General features: G+C 40.5%; 1 protein-coding gene across 1 annotated transcript in view; it reads left to right on the forward strand.

The window, feature by feature from the left end:
- The first annotated feature begins 1340 nt into the window (after positions 1–1340).
- Positions 1341–16002, forward strand: part of LOC131253276 (DNA-directed RNA polymerase III subunit 2) — a 166908-nt gene continuing 152246 nt past the window's right edge. Inside the window, exons 1-4 of the mRNA XM_058254230.1 lie at positions 1341–1752; positions 1853–1940; positions 3767–3894; positions 4015–4107. Coding sequence (XP_058110213.1) covers positions 1724–1752; positions 1853–1940; positions 3767–3894; positions 4015–4107 — 338 coding nt within the window. The 5' untranslated portion in view covers positions 1341–1723. The remainder of the gene's footprint in view (positions 1753–1852; positions 1941–3766; positions 3895–4014; positions 4108–16002) is intronic.

The following is a 16002-nucleotide window of genomic DNA, read 5'->3' on the forward strand; positions in this document are numbered from 1 at the left end:
CACCAAACATCTTTCAACCGGAACCATTGTGTTAAAGACATCTAGAGTTGAATTAGAGGAAATGGAAGTCAGAATCACAAATCTAAAAGCAGAACCGGTAACTTTAAAAAGGAGTTATGCGGAGAAACACATTGAGCACAGTCACCAGAAAGAATTGGTTGAGAATTTTGTGATGTGTGTCAGGGCTTAGATGGCTACCATCAGTCGACTTCGTCAGGCTGTTGTTAAACAGGAGGCTACTTTGCGCACGACGAAGGGCAAATTGGAGATGATAGCTGCATCGATGCAACGGTTTTCTTATGTTGAGAAACATGCTGAGCACAGTCGCCTGAAGGAAACGGTCGAGAATCCGGTGATGCTTGTTAGGGCTCAGACAATTACCATCGATCAACTTTGTCGGGCTGTTATCAAACAAGAGGTTACTTTACGCGCAGCGAAGGGCTGAGTAGAGATGATAGTTGCATCAATGCAATGCTTTTCTTCCGTCGAATTGTAATTTTATCAATGCAATCAGCCATCAAGCCACTTTTTCTCCGCCTGGTGCCTTAATTAGCTTGTTTTTTTTTTTTTTTTTCCTTCTTTATCTTGCAACTAACTGCTGACCTGGCTCCCAAAATTCAAGACATCGTGGCTTACTTGCCAAAGAAAAAGCCTTGACGACTACACGGCCCTAGTTTCCTGAAACATGGAGCGTCTTTCTTGCTATAACTGCTACCATTGTAGGTACTTGAATAATCTAATTAAACTGTTTCAAATTTCATTTAGATTCATATCAGACATGTAATGTATGACTGAGATATGATGAGATAGGTCACCTATTCAGCCACTTGTTTAATGTGTAAACATGATCAGGCGATATTCACATGATATGGTTCATCCTCTAATGATGGGTTATACCACCGCCTTTCATATGAAAGAACTTTTTAGTATAGATAAATAAAAATGAGAAAGGAATTCTTATACTCAATCATGAAGAACAACAGCAAGAACACCTCTTTTGATAAAGAACTGAATCCATCGTGCGAGCATAGACTCAAATTATAATTAAGATTATTAGCTACTTAATCAGTACTACGGATTACACTATGAAATGTAAATACTAAGCCGAAAGTAAATGATTACGCTAAAAAATGTAATTTACAGCTAATCTAAAGAGGGTAATGCTTGGTTTGATTCGGTTGGTACAAGACTACCTTCCCTCTTAAATTCCTACACTATTTATAACATTAATCTCATCTCACCGTACAGATGCTTCGCACGTCTGACTGTTACTATAATCATTCAACACCATTACCTTATGCTCCTCTTGCCATCTGTAATGTAAATGCTCATTTATAATCTTCTCCGTACACATGGTGGCCCCATACGAACCTATGGTTGCAGTTCCATTTCCAATGTTCCCGATGGTGTGGCCCGCCTGAGTGGTAAATTTAGCTATTTTTGGCCCCTGGACGCGGAATCCAGGAAAACACTTGATGGACGGAATGGATTTCTGGCCTCATACGGCGTAAACAGGTATTGCAGAGTATTCCCGTCGGTTGGATGACACAGACGTATCAAAGTGGCCCCACGCAATTCATGCACTCAACCCCGCAGATTTTATAAAATACCGTTCGCGCCAGCGGCCTCACGCATCATCGGACTCTCGTAGGGTTTATTAGAAGGCGAAAGCAGGCAAAGAGGCATAGAAGGGTTTTTGCAGGAAAGAGAGAAGCAGCAAGCAATGGGAGTTTTAGACGTCGATAACGATGGGTAGATGTTGCTGCATTCATTCCCTTCTTTCCTTCTTGACTCTCTCTCTCTCTCACACACACACTTACTGTTTCCGTATGAACTGGTGATGCTGTACTAGCAAGTTCTCCTCCGTGTCCATCAAATCTCTTGCAGCTCCTGTGAAATCGGCCGTTGACAAGTTCCAGCTTCTTCCTGAATTTCTTAAGGTTCTCTCTCTCTCTCTCTCTCTCTCTCTCTCTCTCTCTCTCCCTTTTTTTAATAATTTAGAACCTCTGTTGTTTGGGTAACGGCAATGATTTAAAACCCAGAAATCTACTCTATCCCTATCTTGCTCCTTTTTTGTTAAGAAATCTACTCTATCTAAATTTATAATTTTTTTAAAATTTTTAATTTTTATGTGTATCTGAAAATCAATGTTTAAAAACCTTGACTAGACACGCCAGTTGGAACTGAACCGGTGGCCTTCCTGTGCGGTGTTCCTATAGGAACCCATTTTGGATGGGGACTGCCTGAGTCATGTTTTGTGTCCAACCACTGAAAACATTTGATCCAGATGGGTTGCATCAAACCATCGGCATTTCTTTGTTTTTCTTGACATTTTTAATTAATTTAATTTGATATCATGATTATGCCACAGGTTGGCCCGCTTGGGCTGGTTTGGACCAGACTGCCCAAAAATAGAAACACTTAACGAGTAATCTGCTGTTGGCTGAGTGGTTAGAGCATCCAGCTTACTAGAAGGACTTATGGGTTTGAGTTTTGACTGTTGTAGTTTAATTTTTTTCTCAAGAGAAAGGTTATCCACTTAATTGAGCCTGCTAGAAAGCGACACAGGACGGAATATAAATGATCAGGTTCAAAAGGGTTATTCTCACCATAATGCGAATTTATCACGAATTCATGATACGTTCCCAATATCTAAGACCCATTTTTCTTACTGATGCTATTTATCTTGGTATACAATGTGAATTTTACTAAAATTAGGTGGGGGTAAATATATTAATGATATATTCAATACTACCCATTGTATCGGAATGTGTCAAGATACAAGCTGCTGCAAACCATACAAAATCAAAATACTAACATTTCTATCACATCGCCGTATGGACTTATAGCCAGAATTTGAAGTATCGGTGTCGGTGCAAGTTTTGCTGGCCAGGGATATGGAAACAATATTGATATCACTAATAATATCGTCGATAACTTGAAATGCAGGGAAACATGGGATAATGGTGGATTTTTTTAGTGAAACCTTAAGAGATGTTAAAATACATATATTTTCACATTTAGGAATAAAAAAATTGAAAAAGAATGCATGTATAATAAGTTTCCATTTAATGGGGGCTTAAAAGCATGTGTTGTTGTAAGAAACTGGTCTAGCCATCACATCCATCCCATCTATCCATCCAACCTTCCAACCAAATATCTATTGATATTTCATAATATCGACAATACATGATATTTCGCCTAGAAATCGTCGATAACTAGAAAGGAAATGAAAGACTGTTGTCTTGATATTGCCCATCTTGTGATAACAATAATATTGTGATATGATCAATATTATCATCAAAAATTTGAACACTGCATATAACCATGCACCAATAAAAAATTGAAATGGAAAGTTTTTTAATAAACAAAATTTTGGCATATCGATACATTAGCGACATTATTGAAATATCGCCGATACATTGGCGATACAAGCGACGCCTAGAATTTACACAGTCGAAAATATTGGTGATATTGATACATTGGTGATACAAGTGACATTTGGAATTTGCACAGTCGAAAATATTGGCGATATTGATACATTGACGATACCAGTGATACATCGCCGACACCTGGAATTTTTGAGGCTACCGGTATTATCGGTATAGTCGAGCTGGTGATGGTATAATATCAAGGATATTTCAATAATATTGGGGATACTCCGAACAATGCTTATAGCAATACATTCCTGATGCGGCAAAGTATGATATTTTATCTTAATAAGTACTTAAACAAAAGGAGACTTATAGAGAGAGGATTATTGCAGGTTCGTGGGCTTGTCAAACAACACATCGACTCCTTCAATTATTTCGTCAATTGTGAGATCAAGAAGATCATTCATGCCAAAGACAATGAGTGTATCACATCTAGTGTCATTCCTGAATTGTATCTCAGGCAAGGACACCCAACAACATCAAATTTATTTCACTTTGATTTTATTTGTCTCAATTTTGTTTTGATTCTCTTGGAAAATAAGAAAATTTCTTATTGATTCCATTTGGTTTCTCAATCCAGATTTACTAATATCTACATAGGCGAGCCATCTATGATGGTTGAATTCTCTGAGGAGAAGCTTACACCCCACCAATGCCGCCTTTCTGACACGACGTAAGTTCTTGATGCCCTTCATTTTTCGTGTGAGAGATTTTACCATGCCTCAACCTATTCTATTGCTAGTTTATGGTGTTTGGATCACGGTATTAAAAAATGGTTATGTAACAGTCGTTACGGCAACAGTGGGGCCTGTTACGCGATATGCAGCTGTAACAAACATTGTGAAAAATGGCCAAGGCCCTGAAATGGCTGTAAATTGTAATGGCCATTACGGGCCTGTAATGGGCCGATATGGGGCTGATACATTTTCTTCACTGGGAAATTCTTTTTGACTGTAACGGCCTATATTATAGCGACCATAAGGTTGGCTGTTATTGCCACTCTTATCGTTATTGAATAGAATGATTTGGATGCACTATCAAATTGAATTGCAATTGTTAGTCCAATAAAGTGGAAAAACTAAATTCTAGGTATTCCTTAGTGTTATTCATATATAGGGTCTGCACTTTCAGCTTAATTACATTATTCTCAAGTGGGATTCACAAAAAAAAATTGCAATTTGAGGCCATTTACTCATCATTGATATGAGGAAACATTAGTTAGTGATTTCCTCCCAACTCAAAAAAAAAAAAAAAAAAAAACACAACAACAACGGTTTGCAATTCAGTTGCATTGCACATCCATAATGGGTAGTGGCACCATTGGGCAACAACACACTCCAAGCGTGTCCAACCAATCTCCTCATGGATGATGGGAACCATGCGCTGTATTCCCCTCCCCCACCAGCCCCCCTCTTTTTCTGGAAAGAATTGAAACATACAAATTTCATTTAGGTCTCCCCTGGGTCTCTTAAGAATGAAATATCGATTTCCATGGAATGAGGTGAACTACTTTTGCATGCAATCAACTATGGAAGAAATGATGAATACGAAACTCCGTTTTGGCAATTGAATCACAAAATCCATGAAATATATATATATATATATATATATATATATATTTTTTTTTTTTCTAATTTTAATTTGTTGTAAATGATAACTAAAAGTTATAAAAAAAATGAGTAAACAAAGGAGGAAGAAAATTACAAAGGGATGATGGAAGAACTGATAAAGAGTGGCCCTCTCGTTGCTCCTTCCTTCATGTTTGCCTCCACAACCCCATTCGCCTCGATCCAAGGTGTTTCGTAACGGTCATGGTGGCTGTAACGGCCACCACTGTTACCTTTACAATACGAGGCATAATGGCTGTTACGGTCTCTGTTTTTATTTTTTATTCATTGAAAAACCCCTGAAAAACCTGTATTTGCCCGGTAATGTTAATTAAAAAGTATGAAAAACATGTGTCTGTCCCGTAATATACCATTATGGGGCTATTATGGCCTTATAGGGGACGTAATGTGCCGTTAACGGCAATTACGGGTCATTTTTTTCCCTAACGGCTGTTATGGCCGTTACGACCCCGTAATGTGTAACGGTTGCCACCGTTACCTTTACGTAACAACCTTTACGGCACACCATGCCTCGATTTGAATGATGGAAGCTTGAAGCGCCTACATTTAATCTAAAAGAGCAAATGCTCTTACCTTGAATAGAATAAAAAGAAGATTCCAAGGACTTTGTCACTAGTTGAGAGAGCTGTTTGAAAATGTTGCTGGCAACAATTTCAATAACAAAGGCTTCTGACAATAGCAAAGATTCTCAAAGCTTCAAAGAGAGCAATAGTTGCCACATCCTTGAAGATGACCACACTGCACAGACCTGAATACGACAAAATAAAATATCTCAGTTATTTCTCACAACACCAAACTGGGACATACCCAGCTTTCCGAGAAATCATCCATCAAATTTGAGCTTTTAGTAACTAGCTAGAGGAGGGCAGCAAGGTGCTACCTTTGCAATCACGATCATATCATTACAGTTTATTGCCATTTCCCAATCAGGAAGAAGTCATTCTAGATGCACCTTTGTACTCTGTGCCTCACAAGCCCCCAACCTAGAACATAGAAAGCGATTCTTCTTTTCATTCCTTCCCTTGAAGCAAACACATAAAATCCTATGGTTTCTTTCATTCAACATGCCCCCTCATAATAGCAGACAAAAGAATTCTCTTAGTAGTAGAACCCTTGCTTGTAGAAGGCCCATCCTCCCATCTTTAGTTAACTCCCCCAAGGAGCTATTGAATCCTGTTAATTCCCAGAAGGCTGAAAAGATTATTTCGTACTTCCTTGGTCATCTTGCAGTGAATTAGAATTCTAATTAACCGTTCCATACTCCCCACAAAACACACATTTGGAAAACTAGGCCTCTTTTGCATAAGTTGCTATCTTCTTCCAAGAAAAATGTTCTACCCTTGAAGGCAGATGAGTCCCCCACATGTTTTTTCAGTGCTGTATTGAATCCAACTAATTCCAAATGGTTGAAAAGATTATTCCATACTTGGTCATATTGTGGAAAGGAAAAATTTAATAAACCATTTCCTACTCTCCACAAAGCACACACATTGAGAAAAATTTGGCCTCTGCATAAGTTATTGTCTCCGTCTAGGAAAAATATTTTACCCTTGAAGGCACATGCGTGCCCCATATGTTTTTGCATGACCACAATCCTCATTGTGAGGGATGAGCACATGGAAGAAAGAATCTGCTGAGGATGCACCATTTGGAGTACCCTTCCAAATCTATATTGATTTTTTTTGAAGAGCTATGAATGAATTTTATTGATACACGGCTTGGAGAATGGCAAGCCAAAAATACAATGAACAGAAGATTAAAGATGCAGAATAGAATGAGCTACATTAACATCAATATGAAGAATATCCATGGCCCATTCTATAACATCTCTTTTTATCTTCCATAATCTTTGCTCCCACGGATTCAAAATATTGTCTAAGCAGTGTGCATTGTGTTCTCCCCAAGTATTCCAAAGGCATGCAAGAAGTCCCAACCTCTATAGAGATAATCTGTCCTTAGCTGGTTGGACACCATGCCATACCGATAACAGGCGCGACACTAACTGTGGACTTGACCATTGCACTTTGAACGCTCCCAAGACATGATTCCAAATTTGACTTCTATAGGGACAATGCAACAATAGATGATCTACTAATTCAGCATTGTGCATGCGTAGGAGGCATTTGTTCGGGAGATACATTCCTCTCCTCTGTAGATTATCTATAGTTAGAATCCACTTCCTACTCGCTAGCCACATGAATGGCGCGATTTTAGGAACTCCATAGAACCAGAAATCAAAAGGAATTGGACTGTCCACAACATTTCAAGGGGGACGAATCTTGTTATAGAATGATTTTACGGAGAAAGATCCAGTAGTAATTGTCGGCCAAACCAAGGAGTCAGCTTCTTCTGGGAAGGGTGTGTAGTGATGAATGGGCATTAGCAGTCTGGCGCATTCTCCAGCCTCAGCGTCCAGGAGGCCCCTCCTACATGGAGGGCACCATGCTCCCCTCCCACCCTTGAATGAGAAGCATCTATCTGCCGTTATATTCTTTATCGCTGATAATGGTGCCAAGTAGGGGAATATCTCTACCAATGATCTACCTTTGCACCGTCTGTCCTCCCAAAAGCGAATTCGAGATCCATTCCCAAGGTTGAAGGATGATGAGTATATAATCGAGGGGGAAATCGACGAGGTAGCCTTCCAAATGTTCGAAGCGCGGTAATGAGATGACTTCTAAATCTCCCAGCCTCTCTCCTCCAAACCATATTTTTGAGCAATTACTTTCCTCCAAAGTGTGCTTTCTTCTACTCCAAATCTGCATTGCCACTTGCTGAGCAATGTCAGATTCATCGAAAGAAGATCTCTCAAACCCACTCCCCCTTCGGCCAATGGTGAGCACACTCCTTCCCATTTTATAAGATGGAATTTGTGTTTATCCTCAACCCGTTGCCACATGAAGTCCCTTAGCAATTTTTCGAGTTTGTCTAATACCAATTTCAGACATTTATATAAAGACATGAAGTATAAGGGTAAATTAGTAAGGGCTGCTTTTATAAGAGTGATGTGCCCGGCTAACGATAGGTGTCTTCCTTTTCACCTAGAAATTTCCATTCAAAACTCTTGATCACCTTGCTTGACAAGTGTTTCGGTGGCTTTCCCAAGCAAAGTGAGAGTCCCAAATCAAACAATGGGAAGGATGCAATTACGCATCCGAATAGCCTTGCATAGCTTGCTAATTCTTCTTTTGCTAAACCAATCCCAAGCATCTTGCTCTTGACCTTATTTATCTCTAACCTTGATACCTCTTCAAATCAACCTAAGATTTTTTCTCAAATTGTCTATCTTGGCTGACTGCGCATCGCAAAAAAGCAATGTATCGTGCACGGACTGCAAGTGGGATATGAAGGGATCAAAATTGGAAGTACGAAAGCCCGATATTAGACCCATCTGTTCCCCTTTGGATAACATGTTACTTAGCACTTCTGCCACCACTATAAATAAGAATGGAGATAATGGATCTAAGGCCCCTAGACAACTTAAAATAACCTTTCGGAGATCCATTTACCAACACCGAGAAAAATGCGGATGAAACACATTCCATTATCCATTTGATCCATGTATTGCTGCATCCGATTTGTCTCTACATGTATTCCAAAAATCCCTATTCTATCTGTCTATGCGGTCGTATGCCTTTTCGATGTCCAACTTGCACATCATTCCACTTTTCCTTGTGTTTGGAATCGATGCATTTGTGGGCCATAAGAGCAGTATCTAGAATTTGCCTTTCTGCAATGAAGATGCCTTGATTTTCCGATATAATCAAAGGCAAAACCACCTTGAATCTGCTTGCCATCACCTTAGCCAGAATTTTATAGGGACTGCTGATGAGGCTAATGGGCTTAATCTCAAATTGTAACGCCCCGGATTTTTTGCCAACCTGGAGTTAGACGTCCTTAGGCAATGGGTTGATCCTAACCCCTTGTTAACTTCTCAGAACTCAAATCCAAAGTCAAAAATCCCTTTTTAACCCTTTTCCTTCAAAATCTCACTTTTCACCACCTTATTCTTAAATTTTGCTAACTACTTTCATATTAGACATGGATCCTAAAGTTGAACTCGGGAGTTGGGCTCCTGCTCGACCCCCGATTTTCAGGGCGTTACATAAATAGTGATTCTGCGCCTTTTTTGGGAATAAGGATAATGAAGGTGGTCCCCATGCCTCTAGGAAGATGCCCCATATCGTAAAATTCTTGCAGGAGCTCCACCGTGTCCTTCTTAACCATGTCCCAAAATACTTCAAAAAAAAAAAGAAACGGATTGGGAATCTGTCGAGTCCTGGTGCCTCGTCACCCCCTAACGCATCTATTGCTTCCTTTATTTCCTCCTCCAAAATCGGTTTTTTTAGATATTCCTTGTTCGAGTCTGAAACTTTCGGAATTGTAAGTTATTTAATATAGGTCTTGGCCGATCTTCTCTAGATAACAACTTGAAAAAGAACTCTAAAATGGTTGAATTGACCTGTTCCTTGTCTTATACCCTAACTCCGTCAACCGAGATACTGTTGATATGATTATTCTTGGCTTGAGCACTGGCTATACCATGAAAGAAGGATGTGTTTCTGTCACATTCCCTGAGCAGATAGAGATTTGGTCCTTTGCCGAGATACTGCTGATAGATTTAATCGCCTCATTCAGTCCTCTGCCGATAGAGATTCAGCCTCTTCTATGATTTCTAGGTCATGGATCTCCTTGATCGTGCTGTTAGACATTTCCGATCTTTTGCAAAAAAACCTCCTTTTTCCATACTGACAATTTTGATTTGAGTAATTTAAATTTTTGTGCCAATCTATTTCTAGCCGTGCAAGATACTTCGAATGATTGCCACCAGCCACTGACCACATCCGCAAAATTATCATCTTCCAGCCATGTGAGCTTGAACTGGAATGGCTTAGGGCCCTAAGAGTCTTCAATGACTTCGAGAAGAATTAGACAATGGTCCGTGACTGTTTTGGGGAGAGCTTGTAAGAAAACCATCGGGAACTTGTTTACCCATTCTGGAGAGATCATAAACTTGTCCAGTCTAGCCAAGACTGGATTCTCCCTACCATTCGTCCAAGTGTATTTTGCTCCTCCCATAGGAATGTCGATAATTTCATTTTGTCTCGCCCACTCCTCAAAACCTTTAATGCTTCTAGTAACTCAGCTTGAAGGAGACTTAATGCAGGGGCATTTTCACACAATGCTCATGTGGGGTTGCCTGTGGGATGCAGGGGCACACTCTGGGTGGGCGGCTCGTGTGAGGCGGAACCTATGTGATGTGGGGCCCACAGGGGGGGGGGATGGGGGGCCTGGGCTATGAGATAAAGGAATTGATTCGCCACACTCTATTAGTTCGACCTTTTAGAGCAAGTGGTTAATTGTCCTGCATCAAATTGGTATCAGAGCGAGAGGTCTTGTGTTCGAGACTCCTCATCGGGGGTGATTAATGTGGGGGTATTCTCATACCGGGCTCGAGTGGGGTGGCCTGTGGGATGCAGGGGCACACTAGGGGTGGGCAGCCCATGTGAGGCAGTGTGGGATTCCGGTCCTTTATAACTCCGCTCGTGCACACGTGTCCCAATCTGCATCGTTGATAGACTCTTCACCACACCCTAGTGTACCCAGCAACCCCACCCAAGTGATTTATCCCGGATGACTTTGAAACCCCTGTCATGTCGACCGCGTTGACGCTGCGGTCGCAACTGTGAAAACCGTGTCAATTTGATGCTCAATTAGTGAGATACGACCCATCGAATCCATAATCCAAATTGCGTATTTTGTAACACAAGCAACCTTTATTGTGCTAGGCCCATTGGACTTGGGCCCATGTGGGCCTACAGTCCACTTTCTAAAATAATCACAAGGTATGACATGCACTATATGACGAATGAAGAGCTAACACATATGAGATAATGTACTATGAGACAAAAATGGGTTCTACCCCAAAATTTATCATTAGTCCTCTCCCCATGCCTTAAAAACTAATCATGTCCCATGTCCAACTCATCCTGCACATGCATTCAATGCATACCTTGTTTTGTGCCACATCACTTTAAACAACCAATTGAAACACTCCACTTCATCATCAACCATGCATCACCTACAACCCACAATCCTTATCCATTCACTAACCAATGCATGCTTAGATTTCATCCACCTCATCCATCCACTACCCATAACATACACCTTCCACCCTACTTTTAGCACCAATAAGACCCCCCAAATTTGCCACATTATCTTGCCACCTCAACCCCCATTCTCTAAAAAAGAGTAGAGGCTCTCTTACACTTATACTTTTGCTATACTTAGAAATTTATGAAATTTTGAGAGAGAGAGAGAGAGAGAGAGAGAGAGAGAGTGGGGCCAAGGTGTGGCCTACATCAAACCTAGAGGGAGTGGTGAGTGGACCACTCGTTGTCATCCAACTGTCCATCCATTTGAGGTGAGTGTATGTCCTTCCTTCCATCCTCCTCTTCCTCCTCTTTCTTTCTTCCTTTTGTATTTTCTTGATGTGTGTGGGGCCCATTGGTGTGGAGCCCGTGTGCATGTATGGCTGGCCATGGTGGTTAGCAAGGTGGCCCATGTCGGTATGGTCCACCAGGATGAACATTATATCCACACCTTTCACATGTAATCCCGTATTTTTATTTCGACAACAACTTGTAAAAATTATATAAAATCAATTGTCTTAAGATTTGAGATTCTAAAGTGAAACTTGGTGGCAGTATGTACCAGACTATGAGGTAACTTTGGACCAAATTTCGTGGCTATCTAACGGTTAAATCTCCCGTACCATCGATTTTACTTGGCTGTTGTCTAGTAGCACACAGATGGTCCCGATTTACAAAAAAATGGACCCATTTTTGGTCCATTTAATGAACACAATAGAAACATATGATCTGTTGGGTTCATAGAAAACTGGAGTAGCTTTCCAATGGTGTATAATATGCCTCAATTGGAGTTTGGATGATTGAGATCTTGGCCTTGTACGAAAATGTATCTAGGGCCTTGTTGTGGCCACACATTGTGTGGGCCATATTTGTGATTCTAACGGTTAGATCTATTTGAGAATTTTCTTTAGCTTACTTGAGTTAATTAATAATCATATGTACGGTCCATGTGGCTAGATTTTTTGTTGATAGAATTTAGGAAATTCTGGACCGACAGATACTTCCGTAAGGATAAATATTGAATTGTTATGTGTGATATAGATGGATCCAAGACCCTGTATGTTTGGAAACCTATATGTAGACTGAATGATGTATTCTAAAACCATCCGTTGGCTTAGATTTTCCAACAGAAAATCTGATCATAGAGATTTGATCAACACATTTCATGTGCTACTTGATGTATATATTGTATGTATGTTGTCCATAACATTTATCCTCTTATTGTGGATCCACTTGGGAGCGGGACCACCTGTGATTTAGGTGTTTTATTAGTTCATCCAATTTGGATAGCCATGTGAATTGATGGTATATGCATTGATGATGGATGAGTAGTTGTTTGTAGTAGTTATGACATTGCTGATGTTAATCATGAAGTGGAAGTGATCCTCATGCTAATGATGATGATAGTATGTATGTGTGTGTGTGTGTGTGTGTGTGTGTGTACAGAGAGAGAGAGAGAGAGAGAGAGAGAGAGAGAGAGGCATGCTCACCTACGCATGTGCACACCTTTGCAAACGTGTCATGGGCGTCTAATCCGAACGGTCCATAGGATGTGGCATCCCATGAAACCCAAGGGACCAATTTTCACTATGATCTAAAACTTTGGTGGGCCATAGCAAGAGAGATGCAAATCAAGGGAGGAAACTGTTTCTTTTTTCATGGCCCACCAAAGTTTTGGATCAAAGTAAAAGTTGGGTCCTGGGGGTTTCATGTGGTGCTGCATCACGTGGACCGTTCAAATTTTAGACTTACATCATGTATGATGAGTTCTTAAAAAGTTCGCATGAGTTCCCTGCGAACTGGTGCACAATTGAGCATTCGGCTATATATATAATGATGATGATGATGATGATGATGATGATAAAATATGCTAGTTGATCACCATGCTTTACTTGATGATTGTTACATGGATACTGATGTTGACATCCTAGTTTATAATCGTGCATGTGTTGATGCTCATGATGATGATATGTGTGTAATCGCCATGCTTTAATTGATACTGGTTACATAGGAGATGATATTGATATCCAAGTGACAATAATGCACACGTTGAGGGTCATGATACTCACATGTATGTGATAACCATGTTTTACTTGATGCATAGACTAAAATAACATAGATGAGGATGATACACGTAATGATAACCACATGCATGATGATGAACTAACACCCGACACCTAAGGCATGTGTGATGATGGTGTTAGATGATGGCTATGATAATGATAAGGGATGCAAATTCCAGCATGCCATGCATTGCATGCACATGCATGTTGAAAAACACACAAGCTTGTGATGATATAATTAATGGTGATGAATTCGATGTGATTGAGGGCTATGAAATGATGATGCATGTGAATACTTGAAATTGTGAACCTTGACATTATGTTGGCTATTCTTAAGTTGGGCCTAGTGCCTTAGGCTTGTGAAAGCCCACTTGCCCATGGAACTTGGGATGCGAACTGGTTACAAATAACCGTTGGATGAGAGGTCAAGTGAACCCACTTCCATTGTCAAGGGAAGGGTGTTTGATTATTATTAGTTTGCTGGTCTACTTGGCCAATTGGCACTATTGTTAAGTAAAGCCTATGAGGGCATGAGATGTATGACAGATGTGTGATGGCCTGTGATGTGATGTATAGTGAAGGCATGGTGCCATATAATGTATCGTAGAAGTATGATGACATGTGATATGTGGTGAAGAATAATGTTGTGTGATGTGTAGCTCACACACAATGATTATGGCATATGTTATGCAGCCAATACATGATGGATATGGCATGAAATGTGTAGCTTATACACAACTTGCGTCTCAGAAGACCGGATTATAAATTGATGGTTGAATCTTAGTTGGGCCCAAGTTAAGGCTCATTGCTTATGGGTATTAGAGCCATGATCAGGCCTGTATCAAGACAAGATTAAGGGTTTGGATGGACATTCCCATGGACAATGGGTTATGACTTGAGGGTCTACTATTAAGTATCTATATACCATAGGTTGACAAGTTGATCTATCCTGCCATTGTTTATGTTAGCACTGACTTGATAGTTTTGTACATATAGTTGATTTATGAACATTCATTACATGCATGCATGAGCACATCATGAAATTGGGGTCCTCGTGTTGGTTCATATACCTGGACGAGATCTAGAGGAGTTATGAGATTATGAATATTGTTTTGATTTGGGCTCTCATGCTAGTCCATATGATTGGATGAGATCCAGAGATGTACTATCTTTGGGCCCTCATGTTGGTCCGTATGGTTATTTGGGGCTCGTGTTGGTCCGTATGGCAATATTTGAGCCCTCGTGCTGGTCCATATGCTTGGATGAAATCCAAAGGAGTAGGGGTTTGTGAATACGATTATATGGGCTTTCATGGTGACGTATTTCATGGGTGGATGTTTTATATAGTGGCCACATGATGGCTGGTTGGGAGGGCATAGATCTCGTGATTGGGGACACCTATCCTCTAATGAACCCGTAAGATTGGCCAATTGGGTCCTCTTCCGTCGTGTGTCAAGTGGGGGTGAGCACAATAGGATGGGTGCAAGAGTCCTATTCACTGCCGGGACCTAGAAGGGAAGAGGTGTGACGAGCTTGCCTACTGTCATGTGCCGGGTCGATGTGGTATTCTGATTGTTGAGGTCGGGTAGGGCGAAATAAATCTGGGTCTCCCATTAGTAAGCCAACTGCTAGATGGGTGAGGGTTGACACCCAAGACTTTGCTTTTTGAAAATGCATCCCACACTTGTGTGAAGATGTTGGATTACACGTGTGATATGTTTGTGATTCTTAAGATGTATCATGTGGTGTGGAGGTGTACTAATAGAGAGGAGGGGTGTTTAACATCTGACTCATGCATTCATTCATCCACTATCTACTCGGGCTGGTGGTGCGCAGCTAAATCATCATGTGCACCTTCGCAATGGCTACGATTTCGGTTAGGTATGGGACTAACTTGAGATTAGGAGTTTACCACATTGAGTCCAACTATCCAAATCAGGTATGTGACTTGTTTTGAAAGAAGTTCTTTGTGATGGACTCCACAGCTTGCGATACCGCTTACCATCATCTTGTCTACACACGCCAACTTTGTCATTCCTTTTCTATAGCATGCCTTATAGTAGAATATATAATTTAATTATCTTGTATATGATGATTGACTAATATCATGATTCATGGTTACTTGTTCGAGTAGTATGCGTAACATCGATAACATGATCATGATAACCTGTCTAGCTATAACAACATGAACATGCTCACCTATGATAACATGCCTTTGGTTGTTTTGGATGTCTTTACGGGGGCACCCTGATAAGCCATGCCTTTGGTTGTTTTGGATGTCTTTACGGGGGCACCCTAATAAGCCGTTTTTTACTTTCGGTACGCCGTAGACTCACTAGCTGTGGTTTGCTCATACAGATAATTTACCCATTTTTTAGGATGTGTTTTGTAGCAGGATGCGTGCAGGAGTTGTTAGAGCTTGCTATTGTTTCCTTCATTGTTGTTGGGATGATTGTACCTATGTATACATAATATGAAATAATATATGTGGTTATTTTGAGTGACCATCCTTGAAAGGGTAGGCCCGTCTCTTGGATGTATGCGTTGATACCATGTATATGATGTGTAACTGCCTAATTAGATTAAACATTAAAAAAAGTCCTCCAACATGAGCTGGGTTTGGTGTTCGAGAAGTTCGCTAATTGTTCACCAAGTCTGGTAAGTGGCGAGGAAGTTGTTTTGACTCGAGTTCAGGACTTGGGAAGCATTGCCTAGGTTCCTAATT

The sequence above is a fragment of the Magnolia sinica genome, chromosome 1 (genome assembly GCF_029962835.1).
Source record: "Magnolia sinica isolate HGM2019 chromosome 1, MsV1, whole genome shotgun sequence".
Classification (NCBI taxonomy): domain Eukaryota; kingdom Viridiplantae; phylum Streptophyta; class Magnoliopsida; order Magnoliales; family Magnoliaceae; genus Magnolia; species Magnolia sinica.